Genomic DNA, 14024 nt, shown 5'->3' with positions numbered 1-14024 from the left:
TTGCTGTCAATAGCAAATTAGACAGAAGCTCTTGAAAGGGTATGATATTTTCAACCTATCTCTGAAACTACCTTAATACATTAGATGACCCATAGAAAACTGAGTGATGTCGGAGTGTGAAATTTTAATGCCATTACTTTGGCATTAAAATAATACTTACCATTATTTTTAGAAGAAGGTGAAAGACAGTTTTGCAAAATACTAATGAGGAAGCAGATTACTTTAAACGGAGCAGTGGAGCTCAACACTAAATTAGTGAAGTGTGAGTGGTTATAGGTGTGAAGTATCTCTGCGTATTCTGTAAAATGGAACGTGAGATACTTTCCAAACAGTGCACATTTTACATATAGTCTTGGCTCATGTTCTGATCACTAAGTGTGTAAAAACTCACTAGAGTGTTTTTGTAGGGAGTGAATGCTCTCGACACAGCGAGAAAACTCTCCTGTTAAATATACATAACATTGATCTAATTCAACATGCCTGCATTGTGAAGCGTGCAAACGTCTGGCTCATTGCTTTATGCCATACTTCCAAACGATACCTGGGTGGTATGGTTTGCTAAAGAAATATGTTTTTACCCTAACAGCCTTACAAGGTAATGATTTTTATCGTCACGGTCACACCTATGGCAGTTATTTCGGAGCTCAAGATGTAAATGTAAAAGCTGAAATTAGTAAAATAAAGTTGAGATTAATATTATACAAACAAGATGTCACTTTAACCACATTTACATGTTTAAAAAATTAAGCATCTTCAATAAGTTTATTTTTTGAATAAGATTATTTGATAAAAAAATTAAAGATTTAAGTTAGTAAAGAGTCTTCCAGGTGTAGTAATTGGATTCCTGTTCATAGATAGAAATGACGTCTTCCAGGTGTAGTAATTGGATTTCTGTTCATAGATAGAAATGATGTTCAAAACGCACCTGGCATTGAAAGATATTTCTTACATTATCAAATCAAAACTACCTTATTTGGTGATGCAAGAGTACAAGTTTAGTTGCAGTTTGTTTCAAGTGTATTATTAACGTTAGTTAGCAAATGCAAACTGGCACCTGCGACTGGTATTATTTCAATGATTGTTCTTAAAACTCGCTCAAAATTCATGACTCAGTCGCAATGCGAAATCAGAAAGTGGAGTCAGTTATTTGGTATCACTAAATAAATGCCAAGTAAATTGTTTGTTTATTAATATTTAAAATGTTTAGTTACAAAAGCCTTTGGAAAGCGTTGACTGCTGCTAACAGCTTGATAATGGCGTTCCCTTAATAATAACCTTTAACTCAAAGTTCTTTAGATGAGAAGTCATTGAGAAACATATTAGTTTTCTCAAACTGACCAACTGGAAAAAAAGGGAATACTATAACATGCTCCACCCACACAGTACCAACTCATTATCAATGTTTAACTGTAGAGTAAGTAAGCAAGTATCACAGAGGGCTTCAAAGACCACATGGTAGACTACATTATGAGGTTTTTTATTACTTCGCAATACTACCTTCAGAACTGTTATCTTGCATTACTACCTTCATAACTGTTACTTTGCAATACTACCTTCATAACTGTTACTTTACAATGCTACCTTCATAACTGTTACATTGCAATGCTACCTTCATCACTGTTACTTCGCAATACTACCATCATAACTGTTACTTTGCAATACTACCTTCAGAACTGTTACTTTGCAATGCTACCTTCAGAACTGTTACTTTGCCTTTAAAAGTATCATTTTGATGTGTTTCCTTCCTTAAGGTGAATTATCATATCTATAAATGCATGCTTTTATTGGACCGAGGATGCAAACGCATGCAGCTCAACAATGAAACACTCAACTATTGATGTTATTGTATAGTTTTAATAAAATTAGACTAGCTGTGAGCCAATGTTGTTATGATAAACATATGTAGGTACCTTACAAAATTAGAGCAAAGTAAAAGGATTCGTGTTGATACATAAGACAGCTCCATTACTCTTAAAGTTAGTTTATTTTTGAGATAATTTCAACGAACAAGATTGAATACAATAAAGCCTATTGCACCAAAAATAAATGCGCATTTCGAAAATCTACGGCCAGTTAAAACAGACAAAGTGTTTAAAAGGTTAAAATAAATATCGACGAGAAGAGAAGAATAATTGCATCGATGGATATGATGTAACATCATGATAATCTTTGACACGAAAGAGTTTATAGTCGGATGTGTCCTAGGAATATAGACACATGCAAAGTACATGGGTCAAACAATTTGAACATTGATTTAAAAAAGGAATGTATAAGATAATTTTCCTGCATAGTCATCAACCGCAGGAACGACAACGATGACCAACAAGTATTTATATATGAAAAAGGCTGTTACTTGCTGTAAAAGATATGTGATGAACACTGGTGTAAATTGGAACTGCTTGCATAAAATTTCAGGATATGTTAGATTAAATATTTTAAAGACCTAAGTTTTACTTGCAGTTTGATACAATTCGTCAGCCTGAGTTCAAGTTGTAGTTGGACGATTTTAGATTATAAGTTGATGTATTTTTGTTCATCAACAAAAATAGCTACATAAATACAGACAAAAAATATGAGAATATGGAGAATGAATCTGTGCTTTGGCTATGAACTGTATAGTTTATGTGGGTCCATCCACCAGATCCTTATCGTGCAATCACTGAAAGAGCATGAACCATGTCTGTTATACATGCTAAATCGTGGCGCATGAAAAGTTCTTGGACAAAGAACAAGATATGTTGGTACAACCAACCAAAGTTATCAACTTCTCCAATTGGCATATTTACACAATTCACACAATGATGCTATTGAATAACTATAAAAGAAACTGTCAGCCCAATATATTGCATTTATTTAAGATTTTGTTTGACGTATCAACAACGTTGGATGCTTAAGGGGTTCTAGTCGCGTTAAAAATATCAATCGGTTTTGCTCCCAATTGACAAAGTAGCATCGCAATCATTTGACCGCTATACAATTTGTAAAACGTCACTTTTGAGGCATCTGTATTGCCACACCGATCGACTAGGTAAGTAGTCACACAGTCAGTACAAAAATCATTAGTATTGCTTAAGCGAACGGTTCTCAGTAAATCAGGCAGCAAGACGCTATGCGACTACTTGTGCTTACTCATGATTTATCATTAAAAATGGGTAAAAAATTTTGTGATTATACTCGAATGCATACAGTAATCAGTGAATTAATTGGATTTAAGGAAAAGCCAGTAAATCTATACTATTTGGCTAATTGGCCAAGTGTCTCATTAGAACACATGGGTGACAGACGTAACATTAAATTTACAATAAGCTTACATAATTTGTATATTGAACAATTACCTACCTCTGGTGACAGTAAGTACTATATACTAGTTAGTAGATATAGTGAACAGTTACCTACCTCTGGTGACAGTAAGTACTATATACTAGCTAGTAGATATAGTGAACAATTACCTACCTTTGGTGACGGTAAGTACTATTTACTAGCTAGTAGATATACTGAAAAGTATCCTGCCTCTAATGGCAGTAAGTACGATATACTAGCTAGTAGATATATTGAACAATTACCTACCTCTAGTGACAGTAAGTACTATATACTACTTTACCTAGAGGCAGTAAAGAGATTGCTGCGGTTGGTAGCCATAGAGTTGACGGCTAATGAATGAGCACGCACTTCATTTAGCTGCTGGCAAGTCTCGTTTGACCGAATCTTCACAGTGCCAGAGCGACAGCAGCTTAGCAATATGTCATTATCTGGTAGCATGCACATGTCGGTGATCCAGTCCTTATGGGCGCCATTAACTGACTGAAAACAATGCAAGTTGAGGAATGAGGAACCAGGAGTTTGTTTGAAATTGACATTCAACTTAAGCGGAAAGGAGCGGCGTGAACTGCATTAAAGATGGTAAAGATTAAACACTGGCAAATCAACTTGTCCCTTTTGAATGAGTCAACAATGCAATCCTGCAATATGAAACTTTTAATCATAAACGAGTCTCTGTATTGTAACAAACCTACAAGACATTTGCAAATATTGGTGAGAGACACAGCATAATGTCTTGCGTATGACAGGTTGATCTGGTGAGACTGAACCAGATGGGCTCAACAATGCAGCAATGACTAGGTCTGACATATTTTATATTGACTCTGATCTCTAGGCCATCAAGTAGGATCACAATTGGATTGAGTGATTACCAGGAAAACCGATATACTGATATCAATCATTCACTCCATCTCAAATATTACTTCTAATAAAAAATATTTATTACAAAGTGGTGATCTTGATTGGTGACCATTACCGGAAATAACTATCACCTTTATTTTGCTATTAAATAGAGCAACACCTAGTATTGTAAAAACACCAATTTTACCTGTGGTTGAGAAGAGGGTTCACTGAGGTTCCATTTTTTGATACGCATATCCCGAGAACCACTAAAAAGGATGTCCTGACGATGCGCGAGACATTGAACACCATCATAGTGAGGAGGGTCCATAGTAAATTTGGCCTGAATTGGATAATTTGAAGTTTGTTCATTGGAAATATCAAATCCCTTAATTAGATGATCCTTGGAGCCAGTTAAGAGTTGTTCTTTCCTTCTTGAGTCGTTGTATAAACTAAGGCAAATAATCGGTGCTTGGTGGCCGCTAGCAACCTTTCCGACTGCCGATAGCCTGTAAGCGTACAATATTTTACAGATCACCAGCCTTGACAGTTTAAATGAATATAGCAATTAGTCATCAAAAAGGTGCAGAAGCTAAATTGCTAGATTTAGTTGTAAGTGCTGTTAACAATATATATATGGTTAAATGATGTTGTGCATGCAAGCGGACAACCAATGAAAAATAACTGTCAGTTACAAAATGCCACACAGGGTAGATCAAATACACATTAGGAGTGACCCTTGGACTTATACAAAGAAAGAAGATTACGGTTGTGCGCATAAACCACTGATAGAAGAAAGGTTATAGCTGTGTACATAAACCACCTATAGATGAATGGTTATAGATGTGTACATAAACCACCTATGGAAGGTTATAGTTGTGTACATAAATCACCTATAGAAGAGAGTTACAACTGTGGTGGATTTTCTAAGATTCATACACCAACCTCTAATAATAGTAAGTACTATATACTAGCTAGTAGATATATGGATAAGTATCCTACCTCTAATGGCAGAAAGTACAATATACTAGCTTGTAGATATATGGAGAAGTACACTACTTCTAATGGCAGTAAGTACTATATACTAGCTAGTAGATATATGGAAAAATATCCTACCTCTAATGACAGTAAGTACAACATACTAGCTAGTAAATATATCGAGAAGTATCCTACCTCTAATGACAGTAAGTACAATATACTAGCTAGTAGATATATCGAGAAGTATCCTACCTCTAATGACAGTAAGTACAATATACTAGCTAGTAGATATATCGAGAAGTATCCCACCTCTAATGACAGTAAGTACAATATACTAGCTAGTAGATATATCGAGAAGTATCCCACCTCTAATGACAGTAAGTACAATATACTAGCTAGTAGATATATCGAGAAGTACCCCACCTCTAATGACAGTAAGTACAATATACTAGCTAGTAGATATATCGAGAAGTATCCCACCTCTAATGACAGTAAGTACAATATACTAGCTAGTAGATATATCGAGAAGTATCCCACCTCTAATGACAGTAAGTACAATATACTAGCTAGTAGATATATCGAGAAGTATCCCACCTCTAATGACAGTAAGTACAATATACTAGCTAGTAGATATATCGAGAAGTATCCCACCTTGGATGTGGTATAAAAACCTTTTCATATTTTTTATTATTTTACCTATCTATAATTTTGCTTGTTACATTTGCATTAGACCCTTGCCATACGAAATAAATTTGTTCCGGTGTTGGCATCGTAACATAAAAATGTCGTATAGAGGGGTGTAGAAGCCCATCATGATTATTTAATACAAACACCCCTTGGTGAAAATCATCAAACTTTTATATTTTCGTACTGACAGATTGATCTGGTGAGACTGAACCAGATAGGCCCAACAATGCAGCAATGACTAGGTCTGACGTATTTTATAACGACTCTGATCTCCAGGCCATCAAGTGGGATCACGATTGGATTGAGTAATTACCAGGAAAAACTGATATACTGAAATTGATCATTCACTCCATCTCAAATTTTATGTGATGAACAACACTAAAAATTAATGAGAAAATATTATGTTAACCTAGGTAACTACAGTTACTATTACTAATATTTTTAAAGTGCTTTTAACAGAAATAGCTGTCAATGAGAGTGTGTGCCTCAAAATTCTCTAATTTTCGTAATCTTCAATTTTTTTTAACTGGAAAATTCTCAAACTATAATATACACAAATATTTACAAGGAAATTGAAGACAAGCCGGCATCCAAACTAAATCCATCATTATCAGAGGGATTCTTAGCAACAACATTACATTTATGGACAACATACAAACTAACAAATGTAGATTTTTATTCTAGGGATCGTAACTGAAAAAAACGCATCAACTTACGTATTGAGGTCCCAGAGCTGAACGGTGGTTCCAGTAGTTGTGTATAGTTTATGACCATCTCTGCTGACTTGGATATCAAACATCTGCTGCTCTCCCTGTTGGAGAATGGCCTGACTGCTCGACGCTGGCTCCACAGGGATACTGTCATGCACCAGACCAGAGGAACTGCAACATAAGATATAAAACCTCACATTGTGTCCATCTCTGTTGGCACAGTATTCACTATAATAGGAACTAACCGTTATGATAGGAACTAACGGTTATGATAGGAACTAACCGTTATGATAGAAACTAACCGTTTTGATAGGAACTAACCGTAAGAATAGGAACTAACCGTTACGATAGGAACTAACCGTTACGATAGGAACTAACCGTTACGATGGGAACTAACCGTTACGATAGGAACTAACCGTTACGATAGGAACTAACCGTTACGATTGGAACTAACCTTTACGATGGGAACTAACCGTTACGATAGGAACTAACAGTTATTATAGGAACTACCCATTACGATAGGAACTAACCATAAGGATAAGAACTAACCGTTATGATAGAAACTAACCATTACGATAGGAACTAACCGTTATGATAAAAACTAACAGTTATTATAGGAACTAACCGTTATGATAGGAACTAACCGTAAGGATAAGAACTAACCGTTACGATAGGAACTAACCATTACGATAAGAACTAACCGTTACGATAGGAACTAACCATTACGATAGCAACTAAACGTTATGATAGGAACTAACCGTAACGATAGGAACTAACCGTTATGATAGGCACTAACCGTAAGGATAGGAACTAACCGTAAGGATAGGAATTAACCGTTTTGATAGAAACTAACCGTAAGGATAGGAACTAACCGTTATCATAAGAACTAACCGCAAGGATAGGAACTAACCGTTACGATAGGAACTAACCGTTACGATAGGAACTAACCGTTATGATAGGAACTAACGGTTATGATAGGAACTAACCGTTTTGATAGGAACTAACCGTAAGAATAGGAACTAACCGTTACGATAGGAACTAACCGTTACGATGGGAACTAACCGTTACGATAGGAACTAACCGTTACGATAGGAACTAACCGTTACGATTGGAACTAACAGTTATTATAGGAACTACCCATTATGATAGGAACTAACCGTAAGGATAAGAACTAACCGTTATGATAGAAACTAACCATTACGATAGGAACTAACCGTTATGATAAGAACTAACCGTAACGATAGGAACTAACCGTTATGATAGGCACTAACCGTAAGGATAGGAACTAACCGTAAGGATAGGAATTAACCGTTTTGACAGGAACTAACCGTAAGGATAGGAACTAACCGTTATCATAAGAACTAACCGCAAGGATAGGAACTAACCGTTACGATAGGAACTAACCGTTATGATAGGAACTAACGGTTATGATAGGAACTAACCGTTTTGATAGGAACTAACCGAAAGAATAGGAACTAACCGTTACGATAGGAACTAACCGTTACGATGGGAACTAACCGTTACAATAGGAACTAACCGTTACGATAGCAACTAACCGTTACGATTGGAACTAACCGTTATGATAGGAACTAACCTTTACGATAGGAACTAACCGTTACGATAGGAACTAACAGTTATTATAGGAACTACCCATTACGATAGGAACTAACTGTTATGATAGGAACTAACCGTTATGATAGGAACTAACTGTAATATCTTATGTTGGACAGTTTGACTGTATGTGTGGTAGAGAAGGTAACAAGTAGCCATATAAATGTAATTGCATCTGAAAGCAAGTATGAGTCGAGCTAGGCTTACCTGAGCACTGTTATACATTTAGCTCCAGCTCGGATGTCCCACATTTTGACAAATGAATTGGAGACAGTGTAGACAAGCCGGTTGACCTCGCAATATCGAACTTTGGAGACATAGTTAGGGTGGTCACCAAGACACAAAACTTCTGAACCAATTGACATGTTCCACGCTTTGCACGTCAAGTCTGCGAGACAAAAGGAAACGCAGGTCAATTATGAGGTATTAGAATATGTTAGTGCGTTAGATTAGAGTCAACTTGACACTTACCTTTACTGCCAGAAACCAAAAGATTGTCGGCGGCACATATAGATAGTACAGCCTTTGTGTGACCAACTGCCTTATTTACACATATGAGACTCTGGTTGGAGCTTGTCACCTGCAAGAGACCCACCCAAATGAAAACATGTAAATTTAAGTAACAATGTTGCTGAGCTTCTAGTAACAACATCGCTATTACAATTTGATAAGGTTACACATACATAGCTCTTAGACAGAAACCAATCATACCTCCTATAAATTATCTACTGCAGGTATAAAGATGACTCGAAAATATCTTCACCCCAATGTTCTATTAGTGAAATTTTTTACGTCAATCGTTTTAAAGGCTTATGGGGAATAAAAATTATGCTTTCAACATATAATTATTTTACTTGCATATCGTGTAGTTAGTCTAATGCTAATTTAATGCTCTCTAGCCATTTTAATATATCAAAGAGTGCATCGCTTAGCCTAGAAAAACTAACATTAAAATCATAACGATTCCTAAAATTATTATTTTCTTGTAAAGAAGAGGTGCTGCAGTCCGTGGTTTGGTGTGCTACTAGAACACCAAAGGCAAAAAGTGGGGCTAGTTGGAAGAGTAGCGATTTGCCAACTCATAGCAATCAAAATAGAGGCTCATGAAGCAACGCGCTACAATAGGAGTACTTTGGAGCAGCATCACTCAATATTATCGTCATAAATAAACCTCTCCAAGTCGTTATACAATGGGACTACTATGGACTACGAATGCCTATTGTTTGCTCATCTGGCTCATCACTCGTGTTGTTTGAAAAGCAAACATTTGTAAGCACTTGCTTAGTTACAAGTTACTCCTAGGATGCCATGGCTAGTATCACCTCTCTAGTCAAGATACACAAGGTCATAAGGTCAATTGCCCAACTAGTTGCCTAGATTGTGTATAGATTGTGTGTAGACAAGTGTACCAGACACATGATGTAGCGAGGTTGTTTACAATACATTGTCGCATGGTAAAAATCATAGACTACAGAAAACGTATTGTAGGGCCATTCAAAAGGTTTACGCATTGGGCTTTTATCTAAGAGCTGATAACGCCAAAATTGAGTTGGCCCCTTCAAGGCAGTGAAACGCATCTGTTATAACAAACCACTCTGCGATTTGGTGCGCACTCTTTGTTAATTCTTGCTATTTGAGACTAACAACACTAATTCTAGCCTGAGTTTCTAATTTCTAAGAGATGCAATATTCCTATTTAGTCCAACGTGAGCCGAATAGTATATCTTTAGGGGAATGGCATTAGGGCAACTGTTTGTTCAGTCTGAGACTTTTTGCAGCAGTACTCAGTAAGCAATGCTCTAGAAACACGCGACTGTTCATCATCGTGATTATGAAATGTTTTTTCCATGCTCAGTTAATATTTGTTTTTGAATGATTTTAATGATGTTGGAGGTATCACAGTAAGTTAGTATTAGGCTGTATAGACTCACATACATGCAAATCCAGCTCATAATTTGTTAGTCAACACATGAAGACAATTACGTAAGTAGTTCAACGGGTTAAACTTGAAAACTTGGGCCTCATTACTTTGTCACAGCTGCTGACGGTGCCAAAGCTCTGCGCCTTTTTATTTTGTGTGCCGCCAGTTTGTGTGTTGGTGAGCCTCATGAATACATTAGTACTGTCAGAGTCCTGGAGTGGCTGGCGTCTCCTGCTCAGCGATGGCGAGGATGGGGGTGTCAACAGCACGTCTTTTATTTCAGAAGTGGTCAACTGTGATTTATCTCTGCTGAAATTAAAATAGCAGAATAAAATTCAGCCTGCAGAGCAAGAGAATCATTATAGCTCATAGTGCAAAATGGAATATTTAAATTTGGAGAGACACTTTCATGAACTTTTTTATACTAAAATTTAAGGCTATACCAGTTACAGAATTGTCACCCTTTTATTAACACACTTCTTTGTTTAAGTGAAATCTCTCCTGACAGCTCTGCCAGGTCTTCTTGAAGATGGTCAGACTCTACAAGAATTAGAAATGATAAAAACCAGCTGATTATATCAAGTCCTGATGAGCATATGAAGGTTTTAGCAATGCTTTCGACCAGTATTCATATGGGTAGAATAGCACCAGTGTATATACGTATATGGGTAGAATAGTTACCAGTGTATATACGTATATGGGTAGAATAGTACCGGTATCTATACGTATATGGGTAGAATTGTACCGGTATCTATATGGGTGCTATTCTACCTAGTATAGATACTGGGTAGAATAGTATCTATATGGGTAATCTTGGCCTTGACCTTTAAACGGTTGCATCAACCAAGGGTGATCAACTGATCAAGGCGGCAAAAGAAATTAACTGAAAGCAGCTGTCATATATGTTATAGCAGTTGTTATATATGTTATAGCAGTTGTTATATATGTTATAGCAGTTGTTATATATGTTATAGCAGCTGTTATATATGTTATAGTAGCTGTTATATATGATATAGCAGCTGTTATATATGTCAAAATATGATGCTAGTAAGCGATCAATGAAAGTAATCTAGACTTGCACACTACGCTTACTGCTTCTAGCGAGCTGCTCTTCCTTGTGTTAGTCTAGCAAAACATTATCGAATTAATTGTTACATGATATACCTTACCCGCCTTGGCTTATTATGGCATAGACTTATTATGGCAATAACTCACTTAACAAGTTGTATACCATTACTGTTAACAAACTGTAGATTTCACCTTAGTTGGTGGTCTTTAATACTTCTGAAAAACTCAGACTTTGCCCCCAAGTGAACAATAGTCTAGAGACACCTCATTTAATACTCTAACATAGAATTCAATTCTTTTTTAAAAATTACAGATAAATAATTTATAGATAGGCTAACTTTCAATATTATTTGCGTTCAACAAAGTTTACATAAGTTGGTCAAGCACAATGTTCAAATACTATTTGACGAAGAAAAATGTAACTAGCAGTTGTGACAGAGCTAAAACATAAGTTAATCATGTAAAATGTATCAAATAGTTTGTAGCTCTGAAAGTTTCAAGTTAATTACAAAAGATACATGAACGCTACGTTTTTTGCGGCGTTAAGAAGAAAAGCAACAAATGACAGCCACTGACTTACATTTAAAAAATGTGTCAAAATGTGTAAGAGTTGAGGCTGTTGTGGCTAGACACACAAAATAACACGTCACATTGACAAATAAATGGACGAGTGCGAATTAGCCTTTACCAGGCGAAGGCCATGACATTCTTGTTAGATTTTTTATTATCATTAGTTGTTATTATTAGCGTTTTTAAAGAAATTTTGTTGTGTAAATTTTACTGTTGGTTTTGAGAGAGAATAAATTGATAGGTTAAAAAAGGTCAGACTTTACAGAATCCAGCTAGTTATTTTCTGCCTTAACAAAACAACAACTTAAAAGCATTCTATATAAAACATGTAATATAATTATTAGGTTAACAAAACTGTGTTTTGCCAAATAAACAACGACATTGATTCAAATTGTCTTTGTAATTTATTCAAATATCCATTCGCATCTTACTGACACTTAACAATGATTGAACAATGCGTGCAGAGTTATTGAAATTAATAATAAATGCCTGTTCAATAAATCAATAAAGGTCAGTATTACCTGAGGTATTGAAGAAACGGAATTGTTATCCATTTCAGTAGGAAGTGTTTGCACAGAACTATCACCACTAGTGCCACAGCTATACCGTTCTAGATCTCTGCAGGCAGAAAAAGTAGGTCAAGGCCGGTCATACGGAGCAAGTTAAGGCCTGTCATACAGAGTAAGTTAAGGCCTGTCATACAGGGTAAGTTAAGGGCTGTCATACAGAGTAAGTTAAAGCCTGTCATACGGAGCAAGTTAAGGGCTGTCATACAGAGTGAGTTAAGGCCTGTCATACAGAGTAAGTTAAGGCCTGTCATACAGAGTAAGTTAAGGGCTGTCATACAGAGTAAGTTAAAGCCTGTCATACGGAGCAAGTTAAGGCCTTTCATACGGAGTAAGTTAAGGCCTGTCATACAGAGTAAGTTAAAGCCTGTCATACGGAGTAAGTTAAGGCCTGCCATACGGAGCAAGTTAAGGGCTGTCATACAGAGTAAGTTAAAGCCTGTCATACAGAGTAAGTTAAAGCCTGTCATACAGAGTAAGTTAAGGCCGGTCATACAGAGTGAGTTAAGGCCTGTCATACAGAGTGAGTTAAGGCCTGTCATACAGAGTGAGTTAAGGCCTGTCATACAGAGAGCTAAAAGCTAATAAAACTGATAGTAGCTATTTACTATAAATACTATTTACTGTGTATGTGAACTTGTAGCTGTCATAGATAGATTTGCTGGAGCTCACCCTATAAAATTTTACTTGCATTCACAAACATGAATTAATGCAATGTCCGTAGTCATGTATTTTAATAATCATTTTATTGCACTGGTGCTTTAAAAAAATTTCGAAAAAGATTAAATGTCCAGTAAACTGATGCAAATAGAAACAATCACATTAACCTTAACACAAGAGAAGATCTTAACACAAGAGAAGGTACCACAGCTTATAACTACAGGTAGATCTTAACACAAGAGAAGGTGAACCACAGCTTATAACTACAGGTAGATTTTAACACAAGAGAAGGTAACACAGCTTATAACTACAGGTAGATCTTAACACAAGAGAAGGTACCACAGCTTATAACTACAGGTAGACCTTAACACAAGAGAAGGTAACACAGCTTATAACTACAACCATCTGCAAGACATTTCACATTCTCTTTGATAATCCTTAACACTATGGTAGTAAACGTAGAGTGTTTAGAATATTTGGCCGGCTTACATTCTTGTTGCGACTGTATAGTTATCCCGGAATCCTGCAAAACCTGGTCTAAAAGCTAATCCCGTAACCTAGAATCCATCTGCATTTTATCGTAGCGAGCAGTCAACTCCTTGAATTGAGATTCTTTCTGAGTACAAGCAAAGCCCTGAGTGAGAGCGAGTGAGAGAAGGTGCTCCAACAGATAGTTGCTTTCATCAACAGAGGAGACATCCAAAGCTTTTGTCAAACTAGTCTCATCCTAACAAGTAAGGTAGTATGTGTAATGAGCACATTTTGTAATATGGTTCAGAGACATCATTACAAGCAATATAACAACCAGTTCTTCGAGTTGCGTTGTGATTGCAAAAGCAATGACCAAATTTGATGCTCAAACCAAAGAGCTATCGCAATATGTAAATGTAACTTGTTTTGTCGTAATATAAACTGATAAAAACTAATGAAAAAGGACTCAAGAAAAAAACAGCAGGGGTTCATTCTATAAGAATATATAACATGTTAACTGTTTCTTGAATCTATGAGAAGAATTTGAGCCATAATAAAATTATTGATATAGGAATAAAAGTGTCATTTCTTCTAGTGAATAACGACAGGTTAAAAGATTATCTT

The 14024-nt window shown here is 36.2% G+C and overlaps 1 protein-coding gene across 1 annotated transcript; it reads right to left on the bottom strand.

The window, feature by feature from the left end:
* Positions 1 to 1965: 1965 nt before the first annotated feature.
* Positions 1966 to 10701, bottom strand: LOC137410156 (kinesin-like protein KIF21B). The gene is made up of 7 exons (XM_068095741.1): positions 10173 to 10701; positions 8616 to 8724; positions 8352 to 8532; positions 6540 to 6704; positions 4367 to 4667; positions 3602 to 3801; positions 1966 to 2659 (listed from the first exon to the last, which is right to left on the bottom strand). Exons 1-7 carry the CDS (start codon positions 10251 to 10253, stop codon positions 2605 to 2607), a joined length of 1092 nt encoding a protein of 363 aa, XP_067951842.1. The 5' UTR covers positions 10254 to 10701; the 3' UTR covers positions 1966 to 2604.
* Positions 10702 to 14024: the final 3323 nt, after the last annotated feature.

Source organism: Watersipora subatra, unplaced genomic scaffold, assembly GCF_963576615.1.
Source record: "Watersipora subatra unplaced genomic scaffold, tzWatSuba1.1 SCAFFOLD_60, whole genome shotgun sequence".
In the NCBI taxonomy this organism is placed as follows: domain Eukaryota; kingdom Metazoa; phylum Bryozoa; class Gymnolaemata; order Cheilostomatida; family Watersiporidae; genus Watersipora; species Watersipora subatra.
Note: the sequence above shows the minus strand (reverse complement) of the source record. Positions and strands in the feature narration are given on the sequence as shown.